This window comes from Penicillium bovifimosum (genome assembly GCF_028826915.1).
Source record: "Penicillium bovifimosum strain IBT 22155 chromosome Unknown utg000006l_segment0_segment0, whole genome shotgun sequence".
Lineage (NCBI taxonomy): Eukaryota > Fungi > Ascomycota > Eurotiomycetes > Eurotiales > Aspergillaceae > Penicillium > Penicillium bovifimosum.
The window spans coordinates 2836255-2859272 of NW_026622715.1; the positions used below are offsets into that span (position 1 = coordinate 2836255).

General features: G+C 50.3%; 7 protein-coding genes across 7 annotated transcripts; 4 read left to right on the forward strand and 3 right to left on the reverse strand.

Annotated features, from left to right (window-relative positions):
- Positions 1-501: 501 nt before the first annotated feature.
- Positions 502-1825, reverse strand: N7515_008716 (PCI domain-containing protein; the record flags this gene model as incomplete). Its single annotated transcript, XM_056669460.1, has 2 exons — positions 502-531; positions 587-1825. 2 exons carry the CDS (start codon positions 1823-1825, stop codon positions 502-504), a joined length of 1269 nt encoding a protein of 422 aa, XP_056519290.1.
- A 676-nt stretch (positions 1826-2501) lies between these two features.
- N7515_008717 (transcription factor IIF subunit TFG2) lies at positions 2502-3768 on the forward strand (the record flags this gene model as incomplete). Its single annotated transcript, XM_056669461.1, has 4 exons — positions 2502-2759; positions 2821-3088; positions 3138-3334; positions 3391-3768. 4 exons carry the CDS (start codon positions 2502-2504, stop codon positions 3766-3768), a joined length of 1101 nt encoding a protein of 366 aa, XP_056519291.1.
- A 417-nt stretch (positions 3769-4185) lies between these two features.
- Positions 4186-5729, forward strand: N7515_008718 (CCCH zinc finger protein; the record flags this gene model as incomplete). Its single annotated transcript, XM_056669462.1, has 4 exons — positions 4186-4231; positions 4284-4832; positions 4881-4992; positions 5042-5729. The coding sequence occupies 4 exons, from the start codon at positions 4186-4188 to the stop codon at positions 5727-5729; spliced, it is 1395 nt and encodes a 464-aa protein (XP_056519292.1).
- Positions 5730-9678: 3949 nt separating this feature from the next.
- N7515_008719 (putative bZIP transcription factor) lies at positions 9679-11566 on the forward strand (the record flags this gene model as incomplete). Its single annotated transcript, XM_056669463.1, has 2 exons — positions 9679-10424; positions 10480-11566. The coding sequence occupies 2 exons, from the start codon at positions 9679-9681 to the stop codon at positions 11564-11566; spliced, it is 1833 nt and encodes a 610-aa protein (XP_056519293.1).
- Positions 11567-12498: 932 nt separating this feature from the next.
- N7515_008720 (uncharacterized protein) lies at positions 12499-13971 on the reverse strand (the record flags this gene model as incomplete). Its single annotated transcript, XM_056669464.1, has 4 exons — positions 12499-12664; positions 12718-13085; positions 13156-13674; positions 13744-13971. 4 exons carry the CDS (start codon positions 13969-13971, stop codon positions 12499-12501), a joined length of 1281 nt encoding a protein of 426 aa, XP_056519294.1.
- Positions 13972-14963: 992 nt separating this feature from the next.
- N7515_008721 (uncharacterized protein) lies at positions 14964-15438 on the forward strand (the record flags this gene model as incomplete). The annotated part of the gene is made up of 2 exons (XM_056669465.1): positions 14964-15285; positions 15335-15438. 2 exons carry the CDS (start codon positions 14964-14966, stop codon positions 15436-15438), a joined length of 426 nt encoding a protein of 141 aa, XP_056519295.1.
- Positions 15439-15616: 178 nt separating this feature from the next.
- On the reverse strand, positions 15617-22337 carry N7515_008722 (type I polyketide synthase; the record flags this gene model as incomplete). The annotated part of the gene is made up of 7 exons (XM_056669466.1): positions 15617-15655; positions 15720-17972; positions 18045-20437; positions 20493-20520; positions 20575-20928; positions 20987-21980; positions 22045-22337. 7 exons carry the CDS (start codon positions 22335-22337, stop codon positions 15617-15619), a joined length of 6354 nt encoding a protein of 2117 aa, XP_056519296.1.
- Between the last annotated feature and the right edge of the window lie 681 nt (positions 22338-23018).

Here is a 23018-nt window from a genome sequence, read left to right on the forward strand (position 1 = left end):
CACATTTATTCCCGCACACGACTTGCCACGGCACTCTTCTTTCATTCTCTTGATCATCATTACCATCTTTTATCGCCTTGCAGTCACCGGACCCATTGGTCGACCTTACCGGCGACTTTGTACAATGTACACCCAAACACTCTTTGGCTTTTCTTTCACTGTTCATACCATACATTCTATATGAATATTTGGCGTTTATCTTCATGTACATCATTGATACTTCCGGGCTATACATACATATCTATTGCATTCATACTGGCATCACTTGATCTCTTGTCGGATTCCTTTGATAAACCGGATTTGGTAGGTTGTGAGATTAATCACCGCTATTCAACAACAGTAGTATAAGGTAGCAATAGCTCTCTCGATTTGGTAGGCTGACAGCGGGAAAAAAGGGTTTGAAATTCCATTGATTGAACTGGCTAAAGGATATGCAAGAGTATAGGCGGATGACATCAATTCGTAGATTTTTCGTCAGGCACACAGCCAAGGCCGCAACGTCTAATGCACCATCTGGCTCGTAGCGAATTCCTAGCCCAAGTAGTCAGCATCCAACCTCATAGACATAACGAGCACCAGTACATACCGGGAACTGATCAGAGATACTAGCTGCAACACGTTCCACATCCTCCGCAAGATCCTGCACACCAAGATCCCACTGCCTCAACTTCGTCCCATTAGAAGCACTCGCAGAGGAGCCACCAGCAGACTCAGCATCAAACAAGATAACCCCATCGATCTGATCAATACGACCACGCAGACGTCCTTGCTCAATCATACGCGCCGCATACGCCTCCGCTTTCTCACCAGCCGACAGATCCCCCGAAGACTGCAACCCGAGAATCAAGGCGAGGTCATCGACGCGGATATTCTCGTACAGCTTGCTCGCTGCAACGAGGTTGTGCTCAATAACCGCCTTATCGAGAACGGTCGTGCCATCCGCCGTAACAGCAAGCTGGTGCGGCGCGAGTTTCTTCGCAAACGCAGCAACTTCATCCGCGGTAAGCAGTCTGTCGAGGAACATCTTTTCCAAAATGCCGAATTCATCGACGGATGGTGTGCGGTCGTCCTTGTAGAGACGGGCGAGGGAGCGGGAGCGCTGCGGGCCAGCGGGTGCGAGAAGAGCACAGCGGATTGCCGCGGACAACGCGGTAAGCCGGTCTCCTTCGTCAACGCCCGGCGCTAGACTGACGTTAAAGTACTCCTGTGCGGCGTCCATGAAGCGGCGGCGGGCATCGAGGATTCGAGCCTGGGACAGCTGGAAGTGCAGCTGTGATTCGTGGTCTTCGAGTTTGGAGGGCAGGTTTTTGATGCGGTTGAGGAAGGCCTCGGCGGTTGTGGTGTCATCGTCTTCGAGGTAGTAGCGTACGATGCGGATCCAGAGGCGGGCTTTCGCTGCGTCTGAAACTAGTCGCTGCGAGCTGTCGATATGGATGCCCTGCAGGGCCCGTGCTGCTGCTGTATATTCCTCTTGGGATTCGTAGGCATCGGCGAGGATCTCGCGAATCTGCGAGTCTTGCTCTTCGACGGAGGCGGAGCGGGTCTGAAGGAGGGTGATGGCATGTTGGCCGACTTTTATTTTGGTCTCTGCGTTGAGCGTCTGGAGAACTGTGATGAAGATGTCGAGGAGGGGTCGGGCGGCGACGATGCTCACTTCTTCGCTGAGGATCGAGTCGAGGAAGTACACTAGGTCTTGGGCGAGTTCGTGGCCGGAGGAGGTTGTCACCATGTCATTTAGGAGCTCTTTGTATTGCTCTAGCTTTGTTCCTTGGTGTGTGTTGGATTCGATGGCCGCTAGGGCGTTGGTTATTTTTTGGGAGGCCATATTGGTGATTAAATGGAGGTCTGGGAAAGTGTAGTGAAGTGAACCGTCTCAATGTTGGAGGCGAGTGATGGGGGGAAGATGATTTAGCCTTATCGATAAGAGGTGGCAGTTGGAGGCACAGATACTCCGTAGAGACCTCAGACATGGCAGCAATGGAGCTCCTTCTCGTTGCTCTTGTAGGTAGGTTCTGCCTCTGCGTGTGGCTTATTTCTAGAAGTACTTCGTGATTACTAGATTAAGGTATACAGGGCAGGACTCAGGAGTAACAATGTGGGCTGTGCCTGGCGCTTGAGGCTCCGGGGTTTGACGTCTTTCAAGGTTCCTTCTCCCACTCCTGCCTCATCCCAGCCCAAGTCACACATAAACCAAGCATTGCAGATAATTTTCCTGCCCGCAATTCCTCAGAGGATTCATCTTGTCCAGCGATCATCACAAGTTGAATCACAACAGGCAAAAGACCGTCATAAAAGACGGACGGGTCCTCACCGCCTGCCGTTTCGAGTGGCCGAAGAGCTTCCTCCGGAGTTGAGTGGCGCGGACTTCATCACCCAAACACGTTTGCCGTCCCATCCACCACTTCATCTCCAGATACATTCCGTGGCGCTCCGACGGTCGCATCGGCTCCACCCTTAGCCCCTCTCAATTTCGACCGTCCTCGGGCTTTCCTGCCATCAATATGGCTCACATCAAGCAAGATCCGGATCGCCCGTACATCAAACAAGACCCCGACAGCAAAGACGCCGTTCTTGCAGACATAGACGAGGAGGACCTGTACGAAGATGCTGGAGATCTAGACTTCACGCAAGCTGGGCAAAATGTGTGGCTCTCGCGTCTACCTCGGCAGCTATGGGAGCACTGGGCCCACCTGGACGACGACGAAGAGATTGAGATTGGCACGATGAGAGTGGAGGGGACACCGGACGATCTCAAGCGGGTGAGTAAATTTGCGCATGACTTTTGATTTTACCACAATCTAACATCCGTCCTCTCCCCAGGTCAGCTTGCGCCTACATGAACGCCCCGATAATCGAGATATTCCGAAGGACTACACACTCCAGCGCCAGACGATCGACCCATCAGGCACCGGATCGCACCTCACTCACAATACCTACATTTTCACCGAAAAAGATATCCCGGGCGTTGAGAATCGCATGGCTACGTTTGGCGAAACGCGCTCGGTGCTGTACGAATCTCAGAAACGTGAAGCGAAGCGGCGAGAACAGGGCAAGAGGTGGGAGCCCTATGTACGAAAGACGATACCAAGTATGTTTTCTTCCAGACATGGCGAGTTGCGCATTCTAACAGTTTCCAGAACACACTGCCCTCGCCGGCGCGGTCAGTGAAGAGTTCAATTGCCTTCCTGTAGAGAATGAAGAATTCCGACGGATCTCGGAGAAGCGGGCACTGGAAGCTCTGAAGCCCCGAAAGGAAACTGTCTTTATTGATAAGATTCCTGGCAAGATTATCCAGGCGCGCCATGCTCTCCCCAGCGAGAAGGGCCAGTTCGTGGTATGTCTTTGCATTGCCCATTGCCTCAAGGCTTGGATCGCTCACTATATATACAGCAAGCAACACGACCGACCAAGGGGAAAGCACAAGAGAACAAGTCCACCCGTATGCCGCAGAACGAGCTTCTGGATCTTATTTTCCAGTGCTTCCGCGAGTTCAAATACTGGCCTTTTAAGACGCTCAAGGCTAGGTTGGCACAGCCCGAGGCCTACCTTAAGCAGACTCTGGAGATGGTCGCTCACCTTGTCAAAGCGGGTGACTTTGCTATGACCTGGGAGTTGAAGCCTGAGGCGACGCACAGTCAGTACTCGAATGCGATGGAGAATGCCAAGGCGGAGTTACCCCCAGGGGCCGACGATGCTTTTGAATCAGAGGATGATCCTGCGTCTGGAATGATGACAGATCAAGACGACGTTCAATTCGAGAACGTTTGAACAAGATATGACAAATAACGGCTTCGTTACGTAGCATAAGCAGGTCCTGGCGTTATGGCTTCCGACAGGATGACGGGAGTCCTGGGTTAAAATAAGCAGAATATCCATAGATTGGACAAATCACAAATGAGCAAATCATGTTACTCGAGACTCTTTACATTGCATTGTACACAGTAGTTAACCACTCGTAGTTCCCATAGTGTAAGACTGTACGGCATAGATCGTCGGACATATTTCACATCACGTGACAATATACGCCACCGTCTTGGAAAGCGCGTACTTCGCCTGTTTCCCCTCCGCATAACCAGTGCAGACCTTCTTCTGCTACCCACTTTGCACATCACTTGAGCATTAATCTAGGAAAACTTTCTGATATCTGCTGTCTTCAACTAACCTCAATCAATTCAGTTGGTTACGATGACTGAACAGGACGAGCTGCTGGCCAGGATCGGTCGGCTTGCAGGTAGCTACATTCATTGTGAGCTCACATTTAAAGCCCAAACTGACATTGGCAGGTCAAATTAATCGCCACAAATCACAAGATACTCAGGCGGCTAATCCCCAGTCTCAATATGCGTCTGGAAATATCTACCCTCATCATTCCAGATGGGAACCATACTCTGGACGAGGACGTGGTCGAGGTCGAGGCCGAGGCCGTGGAGCACGGCACTGTTCGCTTGTTCTGAATACCCAGGCTGTAGGCTCAAACATGAGCGCTGCATCTCCTGCCCCGACAAGTGACAATACTAGCGCAACGGCTCCCACACCGACTCCCAGCACCGGCTGGGTTGCAAAGCGCAATCGCCACAACAATCAGTTGATTAATTCTGCCATTTATGATAGGGAGATTCAGGCCAGATCAAAAGCTATGGAAGAGACTCGCAAGCTCAAAGAACAGCAAGCTGCAGAGCGAGAACAAGCAAAGGTACTCCGATATGCACAGGGCGCAGGTGCTGTCGCTATGGTGTCTACACCCGCGAATCCTACAGCTGCCCATCAGATTATTGTCAATGATATCCCTTTCAAGGTCGCACGCGGTGGCAGCAAACTTGTCCGGGTTTCGAGTGCGTTTACCCCCCTCGCCTTCCGTCGAATTGGCTTACCCTTCATAGATGACCCTAGTACTGCCAACAACACCCCAAAGCGTGTCACTGTGGCCGGTGTGTCCTTCGTGCGTAGCAAAAATGGAAATTTACATCGTCTTGGCGCGGTGGCTTCGAAACAGTGAGGTTGAATATCAGTGATGCTTGGGTTTGTACTAATTTTGCCACAGATCTCACACCGTCAAAAAGCGCGACGAGCTTTGCAAGAGATTCACAACAACCGGTATTTTGTTTTCCGATGGGCCCATCCAGCTCAGTTCTGCCCTATCAGCCTGCTCAAAACTGACCATCATTTACTTTCTAGGCACATGCTACAAAGGCCCTAACTGCCTCTTCATCCACGATCCCACCAAGGTGGCTATTTGCAAGGACTTCCTCATGACAGGCAAATGCGCTGCAGGTACTAGCTGTGATCTATCCCATGAGCCCTCGCCCCATCGTTCCCCGGCCTGTATGCATTTCCTCCGAGGACGCTGCGCCAACCCGGAATGTCGCTATTCCCACGTCCGCGTGACCCCCGGCGCCCCCGTTTGCCGTGCATTCGCAACTCTAGGGTACTGTGAGAAGGGCGAAACATGCGAGGAAAAGCACGTCCACGAGTGCCCCGACTACGCCAATACTGGCGCCTGCGACAAGAAGCGCTGCACACTCCCGCATGTTGACCGTGCGGGCCAGATCCGCAAGGCTGCGGTTGCTGCTGCTAATAAGAATGGTGAGGAGTCTGACATGTCTAGCGAAGATGAGAGCTACGATGCCATCGACTCGGACGACGTTGACTCGGACGACGAGCCTGAAGAGATCATCGAAGGTGTGGATAGCGGTGAGATGTCGGAGCAGCAGGATTTCATCCACATCTGATCCCTTAAATCTCGCCCACTCCTGCACATTGTAGTTGCTTGGATAGATGGATATTTCTTGCCTTTCTGCGCATTCGATGAGCACATGTGAATAATAATCAACCGAGAAAAAATGGAAATGGAAGAAATTGTTATTGAATAGCATGACCCTTGTCACTGAATACAGACGTAATCAATCTATCTCCTCAAATTTAGATTCCGTATTTGTTATTGAGGTACTAGGTGGAGGTTGTTCACAGGCAGCCCTAGACCTCGGGTCTTGTCAAACCCCCACTGAGCCATGTGATGACAATGGAATCTGCAGGGTCCATGTCCTGCTGACTTTGGTGACATGAGCGTGGCATGTTGTGTGATTTGAGGAGGGATAAGCCTCACTATTGCGTGGAGTCTGCAGACTGCAGTCTGACAGCTAAATGATACTCCGTGTCTCAGGGCGCTCAATATTGAAATCCGCATCCTACGATATCTCTCCCGGATCTGCAAGGATGAAACCTCCTCGAATTTGAAGTCACAGAATAGATATCGTAAGTAGGCTGGATCGACCGAATGGAACTTCAATGATGCATTGTACCTATATTCGCTATATACTACTTCCTTATTATCATTGCCGTACCAGACCATGACATGAATAAAGACCCAATGCCCAATGAAAAGATACAAGAAGTGATAAATCAGGTGGCTGTAAGAGAGGGCTTTAGGCAGTTAGATTTTGACCAGAGACTGATACGCCTGGGCAAGTTGAGACAGAGATCTAGAAACCATGCCAGGCTTCTCCTTGTTCAAGTTCGAAGGGCAACATAATTGAATGCCTGGAGATAGGTAAACTACTTGGGTATTTGAAACTAATAGTCTGTACTAACCAAGGTTACTGGTCTATTCTACACACTATGTCGGGTGTATCATGAACCCTGAATGCGTCGGCAGCTATGTTGAGCCGAACATTTGACCCTTGTCTGTTAGTTCTCTCAAGTGTTGGTTTTCTCTAAGATGTAGAGAGATCGTGAGTCGTGATGGTACTACGTTTGGAATCCATTTGGAACCAGAGCTTGGCCAAAGATACTACAAGCGAAGACTAGGAACATCATCGAATTGAAGAATCTGTTTCTATCGGACGAGAGCGACATTAGAGAGAACAGCATTAGAGAAGAGATAGTCATTGAATGAGAACAACCACAGAGGGAGATAGTGACTCATTCCGCCTGCAATTCTGAATATGGAGACTTCCCTCTAATATTGCGATCACCATTGACAACCTGTTCACCTCCATTACAACCTGTTAGTAGCCATAACACTCATTCATCTCTCGCCATACTACCGAATGAGTCACTCAACCGGTGTGCAAAATCCCTCGGCATGGAGATAAGGAAGCCCTGAAAGATGGAGCACAGCAACGAACTGATTCTCCGATAGGCAGCCTCCAAACAGACGAAACGTCGACAATTACCCAATCTGGCAGGTGGAGTATACCAACAACTGAATAGTGACCATGTAGTCGTCTAGTGGCCTGGAAGCACCCAATCCAAGACGGCGGTCATTTCCAAAGGATGTGCCCAACGTATCCGATGCATGGGATATCAGGCAGGTACCTGCACAAAGTGAGGCTTTGAGACCATATCTGGCCTAGTCTGTGCCGGGGATAAACTTTAGAGAACTTGGGCACATACAGTATACACCTTATGCCAGTTGCGTCTATGGAGCCGTTTAACAGGTCGGACCATTAGTTACATGAGCGTCCAAACCAAAGTGGACCGGTGGACCTGCCATGGTCTTCTAGCGCGTTCACAGAAGGTAGATCACCAATTTCATTCTGAGTCATATGGCGGGATAGTTTGCTTCAGCTTCACCGCAGGACCTGCCCGGGTGGAAGTCCTGTGTTTGAGAGGATAACTGAGCGCTAAGTGTGGTCTTCGGACAAAGGTACGAAAATTATATTGGTCTCGGCTGCTGGGATTGGGCGCTGCCGATGAGTGTCGTCATGGATAAACAGAAACCAAACTGCCACCGGGTACCTTGCACTGAAATGGAGTGCACGTTTATGACTAATGGAGCTGCCAGAAGGTGACTGACCAAAGAATCTATCTCGATTGGACGGACTCGGGGTTTTCACCGCCAGATCTTATCCGGGTTGACTTGCGCATCCGCGGAGCTGCCGCCTGGGTGACAGGCCTATCATTGTTCGTGTTGGCTTTGACGTGCTATGTATAGACTAACTTAGACTTAGGGGCTGCCGCTCAGCAGGTTCGTGCTCCGCGGTCTGATCAGACGAGGTGACAGGAACAGGTACCGGGTTTGCGCTTTGGGCGGCAAGTCTAGATACGGGTTTACTGAACTCTGGAAAAGTAAAAAAAGGAAGTAAAAAGCTGTGTATTGTAAGCAGTATGGCAGCCTGAGGTCAATTCTCGTTGAGTCACGATGCTGGTACTTTGAGTAGGCCGATTAGAGGGTGTTCACCCCTCAACAGAACAAGACAGGCCGGAGCCCATCCGTCACATACGATGGCATCATATACCCTACACTCCACAGAGTCGATCAATGCTTACATATGATCTGTTAGCTTGGAAGGGTTGGAAAGATGGCTGCTTCAGCCATATGGAAGGTGCAGCACTGCAAAGAGTGCTGCAAGTAGATCACGGCAAGGTTCGCAAAATGAGCCGTGTGAGATTTTCGACCCAAGCTCTCGATCCAGCTAGGGCCTTAAGCTCCAGAGAAATCCTTATTGGCATCTTTGCTTGGAAGGAAGGGTGAGGTCGTCATCTGGAAGGGACGAGTGATCAGATTAGAATACCCGTGCTTCTTCCTTTTTTGTTATTTCCTGAATTTTCGAATTTTCTTTTTCTCCTCCTAACCGTGGTCGGCCCAACAGTGGATCAGCGGGCCGAGCCCGTACCAGCGATTCATTCTACGGAGAAGGCCTACAAACCCATACAGAGAAATCAGAGGAATCCAAAATTGAGGAAAGAAACAAAGGAAAAAGCAACACATCAAACCGCCATCGCAGCCCAAAAGGATCGTCACACTGACTCGGGAATGATAGGCTGTTAGCGGCGGATTGATGGAGGGAATGACATCTAGACTGGACATCTGACCACTCACGAGTTACGAGTATAGTACAGAAAGGTATACCCGCGGATACTTTCTCGGTACTTGTTTCAAGTGTGTGAATAGCCCCATACTACATGTACCACATCGTACTCTACATAAGCGCTGTAAACAAGATGTAGCACAGACCATTTACTCCCCCACGACAGGGGTCGTCTCAGGCCGGCGGAACAAGGATCGATCGATAGGGTATCGTTTATCGATAAGCCCAACATCTGATTTCCCCCACTTCGGGGGGAGGTCTTGGTGATGTTCGGGGAGAAAAGCGGAAATCGGCTGTCTATATGGGTGTATTCAGACGTATGTACTCGTTATCCATGCGTAAATCAAGGTTAAAGTACATAAAATCCGTATCAACATCGAGGATTAACATCGAGACTGGATCGACGGAACTGAATTAGAACCAGATCTAAAATAAAAAAAAAGAAACAAATTCACCAGAGCCAAAATAATCAAACATCAAATGCAGGTCTGCCCAAGCAGAACGATGCAGCCAATAACGGAGAACCTGCCCCGGAAGCCACACTCCTACTCCCGCGCAGACCGCTGAATGAGTACTGGGTACTTGGATCGACAGGCTATTCTCCATCTCCCGCATCGGTATTCGGTACCTGTGGGTACAAAGTTGACCGCACGAGGTCTGCGTCTGCTACATAGGCTGCTTCTTTCCCCCGGGACTAGACCATAGCATATTTCCCCTCTTCGCAGATTATCGTCATATCTTCACTTCAACGCATTTATCACCCTCCCTCTTCGTGATTCCACTACCCTTCATTCTCTATCAATCAACCTATTATCCGCCCCACACTTTCCCTCTCTCTCTGAAATACACACTACACCGCCTCTTCATAATGGCACAAGGTTTTCAACTCAAATTCGACCGAAACTCACCAGACATGGCACCGGAAGATGATGAGATGGATGTGTTGGACGACAAGATCCTAGAACCAATGTCCGAAGACTTTTCCGACAACCGCCGCTTCTCATACGATGCCCCATATCCCTACTCACATCGGGGCTCGGACTGGTACAACTACTCAAACTCCAGATCCAACACAATGGAATTACATTCAACCTCGAATTCGCACCCCATTCAACCCATGGTGAATCCAATGGGTGCCCCGTTCATGCATGCCGACGGCCCGCAGTCTGCTTACCAACAGACGAGCTGGGCCCCCATGCAACGTGCGGATTCCGGCTCATGTACCCCGACCGTGGACTATGGGCAGTATGCCGCAGAAGGAGGTCAGAATGCTACTGCTCCGTTTGCTGGTGGGGCTGTTGGGCCTGTCAGTGCTGTGGGAACGACTCCCATGTACCGCGGGATGGCGTTTGGGTCGCATGACAGTGATGCCACTTCGCCGAAGTTAACTAAGCCATGGGCGATGGCTCCGACGGATTGCTTTACCACAAGGTCCGACTCTATCAATGGTCTGCCGTGCAGGGAGGATGGGAAGAAGAAGCGGAACGCCCGCTTCCCGATCCCCGCTGAGCGGACCCTGAGCAACATTGATCACTTGATCAGTCAGTCCACGAACGAGGAAGAGATCAAAGAGCTCAAGCAGCAGAAGCGACTACTCCGGAACCGGCAAGCAGCGTAAGTTGAAGCATAAGCCTTTGCGTCAGATCCGAAATTAACTTTGTTGTCATAGACTGGACTCTCGGCAACGCAAGAAATTGCATACCGAGAAACTAGAAGAGGAGAAGAAGAACTTCACCGCAGCCATCAGCGATCTTGAAGAGGCACTTCAAACCATGAAAATGCGAGAAGCAGAGCTGCTCCGCGAGAAGAGCGAATGGATCGTCACCCACGGGCAGATGAACCAGTACATTGAAGGGCTGCACATGGAGAAAGACGAGATCATCCGCGTGCACACGCTGGAAACAGCCGAGCTGCGCAAGAAGAACAACATTCTCATGGAAACCGTCGAAAATCTCGAACGCGGCGTCAAGCCCGTTCACGAACCCCTCCCTGGCGACTTCACCGGCTTTGAAAATATGACCATGGAAGCCCAGCCGTGGGACGACTACTCCATGTCCAACGCAATGCCCTTGCAACAAGAATGTCTCTCTGTCCCCCGCCAACAGCCCAGCCAGCAAATCAAAACCCAGGAGAAATCCAACTCAGATCTGCCAATCAGCTGGAACGCCTTCTACATGTGTCTCCTCTTCGGCGCCTTCATCGCCTCAAACAGCAGCTCCCTCCCCGGCCGCTCTCTCCCACAACTATCCGAGGAGTATCGCGCCGAGTCAGCTAACGTGCTCAAAGCCGTGCTGGCTTCCTCGCAGGGCCATGACCTGCAGTCCCACTCCCTCAGCCGCGCGACGGCAACTGGGCCCACACAGGCGACTATCAGCGGCATGGAGATGGCACACTTGAGCTCCGGTCAGACTGTGCCCTCAACCCTTGATCAGCTACATAACTCGCTCGCTATGCCGACAGAAGAGCAGGAACGCGAGCAGGTCTTCTCCTTGAATGTGAACCAGTATAACTCCCTGACGACATTCGAGGACGACGGCGCGTTCAAGCCGCAGCAGCCGTCGACGCTACAGCAGGCACTGGCTGCTATGCGTGAGACGGTCGCGCAGCAGAGTCGCATGCACCCCGCTGCATCCTCGGATGTATATTCCCGATCGCTGATGTGGGACCGAGTGCCTGAGAAGGTTATTCGGGACTTCCGTCGTATGGTGCAGGATTATGCTACTCCTATTAAAGAGGAGGGTGTCTTCCATGTCTGATCTCCTTCCTCTTTCCAACACGACAGTAATGATTGTGAATTTTTCTACTACCTTTCTTGCATCTCTTGTGACGTCTTCTTTCGTGGCTGTCGCTCGATCTGCCTTTTTCTTCTACTTCTTCTCTTCCTCTTCTCTTCTCTTCTCTTCAAAAACCCAGACCAGCAATGGTCCTTCAAATTCTAGCGTGCAACGATAGATCACGCAACATCTATTATTCTTTATGTATCTTCTTTCTTCTTTTGACATCACCTTCATGTCTCTGTTTTTGGTTCTAGGGTCTGTCCAACGGGATTTGTTTAGCGATGTGATGATTTTAGCGATTGGCTTCGGAGCGTGTTTCTGTTTCTTGTCTTCATGGGAGGAAGGACCATATATACAAACGAACATGGTGGGAGCCTGAATTATGTGTTGATGAGTTGATGAGTCGATGTTGATGTTGATGTGTACAGGCATGGGATCTCCTCTCGGGCTTCAATGGAAGCTGGGATTGGATCTCGGGCATGGGATACGAGAAACGAAATGAGTTATGAAGAAACCTTGCATGTTATGATTGCATTCCACGCTTATGCTTATCATGACCTTTTTTTTATGTTACTTTAGCGATTGGGCGGAGGTTTTGGGAAATGGAACTGAGGCGGGATGGCCTCGTGTGTTTGGACTGATGAGCCTGCTTTGATTCTTCTCTTATATTGTTTCGTACATTATTTTCAAGTGCTTTGTTACGCGGATGATTGTCTTAGCCTATGTGATTCGTGGATGAGGCATAGCAGACCACCTGCTCTTTGGGTAGCACATCACCGGTCAAACGCCCCGGTGGCTTCGTAGTAGGCCGAGAGTGCTTGTTGGTTGACAACGTTTATTCTACTGCTATTGAAAGCAACGGTATCAACAGTGTCATAATTGCAAATGCACTTGATGCCCCAGCTATTCTATCACACAAATTCAAACTCCAACAATGACTGGAACGCCCCAGCTTCAGCACCAGACGTAACACCCACCAGCCGGAACCTCGGACTCGCCGCCTCAAACACCCTCACAAAGTCACCGACCGTCCGTTCACGCGCATTATGAGCTGCAAGCATGAACTGATCCTCAATACTATACCTTCATTAGCTCCGCAATCAATCTCGCACCGGAATCGGAAAACTTACAGAATCATCTTGTTCGTCAATGTGTTCAACCGCTTAGCTGGTGGATCTGGCAAGATCCCCTCACTAATAAAGACCTTCGCATTGGGCTTTAGTGCCGGCAGCAACGCCTTGATAATAGCAATGGAGTCTTCATCATTCCAGTCATGTAGGATATGCCGCAGAATATACCCATCCGCACTGACGGGCTGCTCTTTGAAGAAATCGTGCTCCTGGAAGGTGATTCGTGATCGATCACCGACCTGCGGCGAGACCAGGACGAGTTTCTTTCCCATTTCCAGTGCATCGGTGTTCTGGTCTTGCACGATGAACTGCGCTTCTGGTGCTAGAGGCGCTATTGCTAGAACTGTGTGTCCGGATGATCCGCCAATCTAGATCCAGTTAACAATGCATTACAAATGTGCAAAAATGGGGGGAAAAAGAAAGGATGAAGCAACCTACATCAACAATAGTCTTCGATCCAAGACTACCCCAATCCCAGGCTGCGCGCAGCCGATCCATCGACCACAATGGCGTATTCACTCGTCCCATGAGGTACTCATGATACTTCTTATTGAGATCTTTCGAGTGAGCGAAATACTCAAACAGATTCTGCTCCGTATTGTACGCGCGGTTGAACGCCGTCTCGGGGACCTTGTCTGTGTTTTCATCCAGCTGCGCCAGCATGGTTGGAGTAACGTGCATCAGAATATTCTGCAGGAACTCGGTGCCAAAGTGCACGACATTTCGCAGGTGCGAATTACTAGCTAGGGCTGCTGATGCCGCAGAATGGGTGAATACGCCTGGGCTTATCTCCTGGAAGAGTCCGTTTGCGATGCCGTAGCGGATACCTCGGGCTAGGACGTCTTCGGGGAGACGGGTTGCTGTTGATAGCTCGGGGATTGTGATTGAAGAGTTCAGTGGGACGTGCTGTGGGACTTGGAAGCGGGTTAGGAGGTCTAGGTTGGCGGCATCCCCGGCCTATGTTCATGATGATTGATGAGTTATTTGATTCTGCATATCATGATGATACGAGAGAACTGCGCTTACCGACCAGGCTAGACTCAGGACATGGTCTGTTGGACCCATTGCCAGATAGAGAAGATCTTTGGCTGCCTGGATGAGCTCATTTCGAGTTGCTAGAGGCGTCACGCTTGACAGGTCTGATGCGACGGGGTCATCGAGACTTGGGTTGATGCCATTTTCTTTACTGAGCTCGGCTAGTTCGAGGGCCTTTGTGTGGATCGTCGATGCCAGTGACTCCAACGTTGAAGCCATGATTGCGAGATTTGGTATTTGGTTTTATTGTCGATAATCGGGTTTCTTATGAGATCTCTGAGTAGGAAAGGTTTATGGACTGGACGAGTGCGGATATTGGTCTCTGTACTATGTCGAGGACACGGGTCTATACATCGGAGCGACCTGCATTGCGTAGAGGATGCGTCTATCATCGGCATTTTCCTGACAATACCACCCCCTGCTATGCACACGGATCACTGTGCAGTCGAAGTCAAGTGTGAGGGGCGGGGACAAATCCGTGACGGCGACTATCGTGGAAATCGCCGGTAAGCTGACCGGTGATATCCATGGATATTGACTAATATTTACTAATCATATCTTCCCTGTAGTTTATTCACCTGATATCATTTACTCAATTTGCTGAATAACATCTGGGCATGACACGGAAACCTGCCAAAGGTCGTTGCGAAGTACGAAAAGTACGGAGGGCACCAGAAGAAGCAGGTGAGTAGGTCCAACATTGTACCTAGCAGTAGACTGCAGTACGTACATCGTAATTCCTCACCAGATTGATGGAGTCCAAATAAGCTGGAAAATATGACAAACCTTGACATAAGCATAAGCAATTAGTTAAACATCACTGCTGTTCGAATCTCTACCGCTGATCGTCCGAGCGTTAGAGGCCAGAGCATGAACTCATGAGCAGATTGTTTCAGACTAAAGGGAACTTCTGCTGTTCTGCACACCATTTATTGGCGTAGTTCTCCTTCCAGAATAACCGGGAGGTTATGGAGTTATATGATCTGCGAGCATCTGAGCCTTCTTGCCCACTACACTAGACATTAGCTGGACCATTGAGAACCGTAGCCTGAGAAGTCTTTGAAATAGCCATGTTGTACCTAACTCATCAAGAGGACTGAGCCAAGCAAGAGGGCCGTCGGAATTTTCGGTGGCTCCGTCGGTGCTTGGCTGCTGAAGGGTAGTATTTGGCTGGAACTGGTAGATGGTACTGTAGCACATATCCGGACCGGATGAACAGCGTCGACGATATCCTTACCTTCTTCATCACCCGGTCCTCGTATTGTCGATCTCTACGAAGTTGTGCCATTTGCCGCTTTGAAGCTTCCTCGATCAAGGGCCAAAGGATTACTCGCATTGACACTCACAGCAAACCATATGCTCAGCCCATTAAGAGCCCTATGCGCAATGAAATCCGGGATCATCCCTCACACTTCCGTTGCAATCTTGAAGCGGAAAGCACTGAGACCCGTGGCTCAGGGTGTCCTGTGCGTACAGCCAGCTTGAGCACGGAATGGAGTCCGTTTGCCCCCGAGGATAAGGATCAAATCCGCTGTGAGAGTTCATCCGTCCCGTCCTCAAGAGACAAAGATCTTCGATGCAGGGTCAGTGGACAATGCCTTGGTGCTGAAATTAGACCGTGATATCTGCAAGATCCGGGGTACTCTCCGCAGCGAGAAGAAATCATTGCCTCAGGCTGATAAGTAAATGGTGAATTCAGTTGGACCATGCCGGTCTACAAGAGTGAACCTATCAATCAAGGTAGAGATAAAAGAAATTGGACTCAAGAACGTAAGATGTCTGATTGTGACAAAATAAGAGAAAAGACCACTATGTACAATCTAGCTATTGAGAATGAACAAGCTCTTGACCTTGCATAGGCAGCCTAGAGCGCCTCTGCAATTGCCGCACTCAAGTAACCCGCCTGTAGATTAAGCCAATTAGTTCGAGTCCGAAGTTCGGGTTAGGTAGCTGGAAATGATACTCACATTAGGATCCTGAACCATACTGAAATGATTTCCCTGCATGGTCTTAATACCAAGCTGCACACCTGGAAGAAGTTCCTCCCAGCCCAGCGCATCCAACTCCCCACCCCTTTTGAGCAACCATTCCACAATAGGGTTGTGAATGTCGATATCCGTAGGCAGACAGGCGTCCTCTTGGCCGTACAGTCCGTTTTCAGCCCAGACAAGCGTCGCCCGACAGGCTTTACGCGGCAGCGGACGTGGTGAATATTTCTCAACAGCGCTGATAGTCCGCAAAAAGTGATCTCGAACCTCGCGGCTTAGAGCCCGCTTGCTTGAGATCAAATCCAATATAGAGACAGGCATAGCGTCGTAGCGGAGGCGACAGGGCGAGTCGATGAGAATTAGTGATTCAACCTGTTCACCCGCCTGTAGTAGTCCTCTGGCGGCTTCGAAGGCGTAGAGACCACCCGCTGACCACCCGCCTAACAGGTACGGGCCATGTGGCTGGTGTTCTCGCATCACTTGGACCATTCTTGCGGCTATGCTTTCTATGTCCGCCGGGGTGTGGCCGGCTGAATACAGCAAGGGGCTGTTCAACCCGCACACGCGCAGGTCACTGGAGATCCGGGGAATTTTCGCGTATGCACTGGCGAGACCACTCCCGTCCGGGAAGAGGAATAGGGTCTTGGTGTTTGAGCTGTCGCCCTGGAGGAGAATGGAAGAGGGGAAAGATGATTCTTTCTGGTTGGCGGCCGGATCCTTGGCTATCGGAGGCTGTGAGACAGAGGGATGCGAGGGGCCGAACATTTCACTCAGAATGCTGTGCATGTTCTTTGAAGATGACTCAAATGTATCGGACGGAAGCCGAACTCCGATTTTGTCTTCCAAAGCCCCAACAATGGAAATTGCCATCATTGAGTCCAGGCCGAGAACCGAGAGATCGTCGGTTGTCAGGACCTCCTGAACATCGACGCCTATCTCGCTTGCGATAACCGAGTAGACTTCCAGAAGACGTGCATCATTTGAGGATTCCAGTGGGATGTCATATAGACTCGGGGGCGAGGAAATGTCAGACTCGGAAGTGCTTGACCCGGGAGTTAGAAGGGGTCCTGTAGACTGATCCGGTAACCCTTTCAGAACATGGTTGCACAAATCACCGAAGGTGGGAAGATCAGTGAAGGCAGAAGCAGGGAGCTCTATGTTGAGGGATGCTTGAATCTGGGATAGAATGGTCATAGAGAGCAAAGAGTCCACTCCAAGTTCGATGAAGCTGCTGTCGTCTGAGAGATCATCTTCGGAAATGCCGATTTGCGAAGCTAGAAGCTTCCTGAGACTGTCGATGCTTGAACTGGTACTCGGCTGTTTCGAAACGATAGATTTCTGGATCACCTTCAGCTCTCTTCTAGGCGTGATTCCACTCTCAGCACGCTTGCTAGAAGGCTCTTGCGGTGTCGAAGAGGAAAGAAGCCTTTCAATCAAGGCCCGTGGAATCTTCTTGAACTTGACATCTCCACATCGGGCGACCATACGTTTGCCTTGGAATATCGAGACATCGCCCACGAAAACATTCTTCTCCTCGGGCAGCATTCTCACATGCGCCCGGTAGGGAAGACGGGGATCGATTTCTTCCGCAATCTGGTAGCTTTCGATCCCATGGGAGATGTAAGTGAACTCGCGGGGGTTGACTGTCCCAATCGCATTCATGATGAAACCGGCTATTTGCGCCAGATTGTCGAGCCATAGAGGCGAGCAGAAGAAAGTCCCCGCATCGGCCCCTTGGTAAAGTGCCAGCGAAACAACCGCTTCCAGTTTTCGTGAATCAACGATGACTTCCTGCATGCCTTGATATCGCTCGTCATATTGGACCACATTCGCAAACAGCTTGTAGACCATTTCGTGGGAAATATGACTGGTCGTTCCGGCGAGAACACCACGCTCGAGATCTTCCATTCGCTCGAGTATCAAATAGGCATTTTTGTTCCACGCTTGGGCCCACAACTCTGAATCTCCGAACACGATCTGACATGAAGCGTGGTGCTGTAAAGCTCCACTTCGATCATCCAGTATTCCCACGCGCAGTCCAATTGAGTTCGATGCGAGGTTTGCTTCTCCCACGATCTGAAGCATCTTCGATTCCGCAGGTCGCTCCACAGGCATGAGGACTGGACTGGTCATCTCCAACTTGACCACGTTCATACCAGTAACAGGACCAGGGAATACGAAGTGCGTGCGAAAATAGTCTGCTACAGTGAGAGCAATATCCGCGAAAACTCCCTGTGAAATATGTTAGCTATGACTTTTCATGCGGAAGAACTGTCAGACATTGGGAGAGGATTAGTCACTCACCGATGGACATAATGCGACTTTGTTGAGGACATGGCCTGCAATCAACCTGTGCAGAGACGGATCGGACAAGTCGGACTCAAAATTCACCGTGGCATATTCACCCTGGACGGTTGAAGAGACGACTCGCTGCACCGTCGTTGTCAATTTTTGAATAGACTTGTCAGGCACAGACGAAGCTGCAGCTTCGTGGCGTTGCAGAAGCCAATTGTTCTGATACTCAATCCAATACCTCTTCTCATCAAATGCGTAGGTTGGAAGGTTGAGGAGCTTTGGGGTAGATTCAAAGCTGTTATGATACTCATTCCAGTCGATCGAAAATCCCTGGTCATTCAGAGCTGCCAGGGATCTGCAGATTGTAGCGAGTGAGTCTTCCTTCCTATGGAGCGAAGGAAGTAACCGTTCGCTGAGACCAAGGGTAGACCGAATCATGCCTAGGCAGACAGGATGCGGACCGAGTTCAATGAAGGTAGTGTTTGTCGTAATTATATCCTCATTCTGTGCAGTTCGCAGAGCATCCAAGAATTGGACTGGCTCTCGAGCATGGCGTATAAAGTAGCTTGGTCCTATGTCTTCGCCCACCTGCAAGGTTCGTCCAAGCAAGGTTGACAAAATAGGGATCCGAGGCGTTGAAAATGGAACTTGCATCAACTCATGATCAAAAGGTGCCAGGATGGGGTCGATCTGCGATGAGTGGAAGGCATATGGAACATTCAACATGGTGCATGATGTTCCACTGGCCTTCAGTAGCCCATGAGCCTCTCTGATGGAAGCCACAGGGCCGCTGATGACAACGTCCGACGGTCCATTCAAACAGGAAACTTCCACGTTGTTCAACCGCTCACGAATGATCTTCTGTATGCCACTCATTGGCAAATTCACTGCCAACATTGAATGTGTCGAGGAAGTGCACTTCAATTGAAGAAGGGATGCACGTCGGCCAACAAGATACAACGTGTCACTGGCAGACAGGACTCCTGCAGCAAAGAAGGCAGCATATTCACCAAGGCTATGGCCGATGACGGCGCGAGGCTTGATGTTCCAAGATGACCACATCTTGAACAGCGCCATCTGTATTGATACATGGCACAGCTGTGTCTGAACAGGGGAGAGTTGGTCAAAGGCATGCGCACCGCGAATGACCTCTTCGACATATGGAGGAAATCCCTGGTCTACCGCAACACGCTCGAATCGAGTAAGGTGCGACCGGAACGTAGAATTGGTCTCGAAGAGCTGCTTTGCAACTCCTGGTGACAAGGAGCCCTGGCCAGTGAAAGCGAAAATGACATCTTGTGATTTGCTCGTTGGTCGAGTGACTGTACGTTGTAATGCCGCGGAAAGAGCTTTCTTGGCCTGAGATGTCGTCGAAGAAGTGACGGAAACACGTAGTGGATGCTGAACTTTGCGTGCGGTGGTTGTGTATGCTAGATCTTCGATCGCAGTCTCTGGATATTTGTCCAGGTAATCGATCAAATTTCTCAGATTTCCCTGAAGCGACGCGTCTGATTTCGCGGTCACGCTAATCACATGATCGCGCTGCACGGTCGACTTTTGAGATTCAGGGGCAGAGTCGGCAAAGTTGCCTTCTGCAAGTATGAAACTGGAATTTCCACCGGCAGCGCCGAAATTGTTGATCAAAACCTTTCGCCTGCGACCGGATATCGCAGGGAATGGTGTCAATCTGTCGGCGATTCTCACGCGTCTTTTCTCCAGTGAGGGGAATGTGCGGTTCAACCGACCGCTCTTGATACCAACATGAGGGGGAATCTGCTGTTTCTGGAAGAGAAGCAAAGTTTTGATCAAAGCTGAGATCCCCGAGGCGGATTCTCCATGGCCGATGTTCGCCTTGATAGAGCCGACGTATAGTGGCCTTTCCGCCGCCCGGACAGGAGACTCTGGCGCCAAGACATTCAACACAGAAGCCATTTCGATGGCGTCGCCGAGCTGTGTGCCCGTCCCATGAAGCTCGACATAGTCAATTTCATCTGGTTGAACTGCCGCTTGGGAGAGAACTTTCCGGAACAACGTCTCTTGTGCGCCAGCATGAGGTTGAGTGATCGATGCCGCGTATGCGGAGTAATTTGTCGCGGATGCAAGAATGACACCGAGAATATTGTCGTTGTCCGCTGTGGCAGCATCTAACCGCTTGAGAACGACGCTTGCTACAGCTTCGCCCCGGCAGTATCCGTTCGCCTCGTCGTCGAATGTCTTGCATGGTCCGTCACTCGAGACGAAGTGTCCGCGCGACAGGCCGGCATACATGTCCGGACTGTTGAGAAGCATCATGCCCCCAACAACGGCTGTGTCGCACTCGTTGTTCCATATTGACGTGCAAGCCAGATTTAACGCTGTGGCACTGGAGGCACAGGCCGTGTCGACGCTCACGCTCGGGCCACCTGAGATAAGAGTTAGACTCGACTTGATGCCTGACGTGGTGATATCATGACTTACCAAGTTGATTCGCGCGCGATACACGTCCCTGTGATGGAGTTAGTCAACGATGTTCGGGAGCAACCAACGACGGAAAACCCACAGGACCAAAAGCGCGAACGACGCCAGACACGTAGTACGTGTCTATCTCTTGCACCACATTGACATCTTTATAATCGTCCGTCGTCTGCCCGTAGAACGTGCCGATCCTCTCCATCTGCGTAGATGGCGTTCGACCGGGTACATAACCTGCCATCTCAAGTGCTTCGTATGCAGTTACCAAAGCCAACCGCTGCTGAGGATCAGTCTGCATGACTTCTCGGGGTGACATATTGAAAAATCGAGCATCGAACATGCCAGGACTCTTCATGAAGTTGCCGAACTCCGTTGCACTTTTGTTCTTGTATTTGCCATCTTTCGACACATATATGGCTGGGTCGAATCTATCACTTGGGATCTTCACAAGATTAGTCAGACGCTATGAACGCAGCTGATACTCGAACTGGGATGCCTACCACTTTGTGGCAGTCAATGCCATTGGAGAGAATCTGCCAGAGCTCCTCCACACTATCAGAGTCGGGGAACCGACCTGCCATCCCAACAATAGCAATGGGTGTGTCAAATCCTCCGTCGACCCCGGTTCCATCATTCGATATTGAGGTATCGGTTATGGAAATGCTGGAACCCAGTGCTGAACTCAGATTGGAGGCAAGTGCTTTCTGCGTATGCACTGGCCCAAAACATTGGATCTCCCAGCTCGATAGACTTGCCTTTGCAATAGAAGATCCGGCTCCTTGACAAAGATGCTTCCATCGGATTGGGCGAATTAGTATATCTGTCAAGGCTTCGGTGAGCACTTCCCTGCAAGTGCCTTTGCTATAAGTTTCTCCATTTCCTGCAGAGAAAATTTGAGGTGGAGATCTGGATTGTTGCTCTGCAATTCTCGTGTCTAGGGCCTCCGTCAGGCCCGCGATCTCCGCTTCTGTGTAGAGATGCGGAGCATGATACGGAGCGAATATGGGGACTGGCCGGCCCAACTGATTTGAATTTGCGGGAGCGGCCTTCTCAAGAAGTGCTCTTCTAAATCGAGCCAGCGTTGATGGAGGACCTTGTACTGTGACTGTCCGCTCGAACTCTGCTGTGATAAACGCACATTTTCCAGCTGGGGTGTCCTGAACGATGTCAGAAGAGCACTCGAATTGCTGTCTCGGGGAATACGTTACCAGTGTTGCGACCAAAGAGAGCAAATCATCTTTTGACACTATATCTGTGTTCACCAAGAGCGCCCATGGTGCTCCTTCGCTATCGTCCTCCAAGTCACCCCCAACGGTGAACGCCAACGATCCCAGCCGAACTGCGACCCTGATAACTTCCACTGCGAGCGTAACAAGCTCCAGAAGACTGCTTGAAAGACCGACTGCAGCAGCAGATAATTGGCCTACACATAGCCCAATATGTACCGAATCCCTTGAGCTGGGAAATTCCACATGTGGATGGTTCTCATACCACCTTCATCAACGCCATTATCAGCATGTCAACCGTTGGAATACCATGTTCTCTTGAATCCACTCACGATATACAGTTCCCTAACTGAACGAGAACAAGAAGTGCGGGTGATAGTACGCGCAAGCTATGCGATGTCTGATTCTCAACATTCACAAAATCGAACAGCGACGTCAACCTCAACGCATCTGCCCGGACATGCTGCGGAAGGTTCTTGATACCCTCACGAAGTGCTTCATGAGCTGATATGAGAAACTTCGAAAGCAAAGTATTCCTCCGCTGTGATTTGAGCAGCTGGGACAATGCCGCCGTTAAGGGCAAGGAGGTATCTCCGAAGAAGAGTATCTTCCCAGCAGGCTCCATGTCGACAATTCTTTACTGTTGAAAGTATGATTATCGGAAGACCGAAAGGATAGGCAGTGACCTGGTGTATTGAGCGATACTTCAAGTATAGTTATATCGTATAGTACAATGTTAACTTTGACCCTCTAGTTATCAGATCGTTGAAGAGGCTCCTCCGAAAGCAATTCCAAATACCCAAAAGCCATAGCACATTAAACCCTTGAGAATTGTCCTATCTGATCCGGATAAGATCCGCGGAGGCTTTTCGTCTCTATGGCTGTGGGTATTCTTCACGGACGTCGGATGATACTCGCCGGCACATATCCCCTATTGGACAAGGAAGTCAGCCCCGTTGTCAGCACTGTTGATCTCACGTGGGCTTGAAGTTTAAACATGATGTGTTTCAAGAAATCGCCGGATAATAGAAGTGGCCCCGCCAGCTTGTACTGAGCGAATTTTGTGCATTGACTCTTTCAACACCGCGCGATAGCCGTCATCTTCAGGGTGCTGGCCTTGGAAGTCGCATTCGTCGTGTTCGCTCTTCTCGTGTTGTATATAGTGGGGCTCTATTGTAGGTAGGGTTGCGTTTGTTATAAATAGGTTGTCTTGAGTCTCTATCTCGGTCAAAAGGAGTCTTCCCCGTAGGTCGCCATCGACCGTTTGGACCTACATAAAGAGGGCCATGAGTAGTTGAGAATTCCA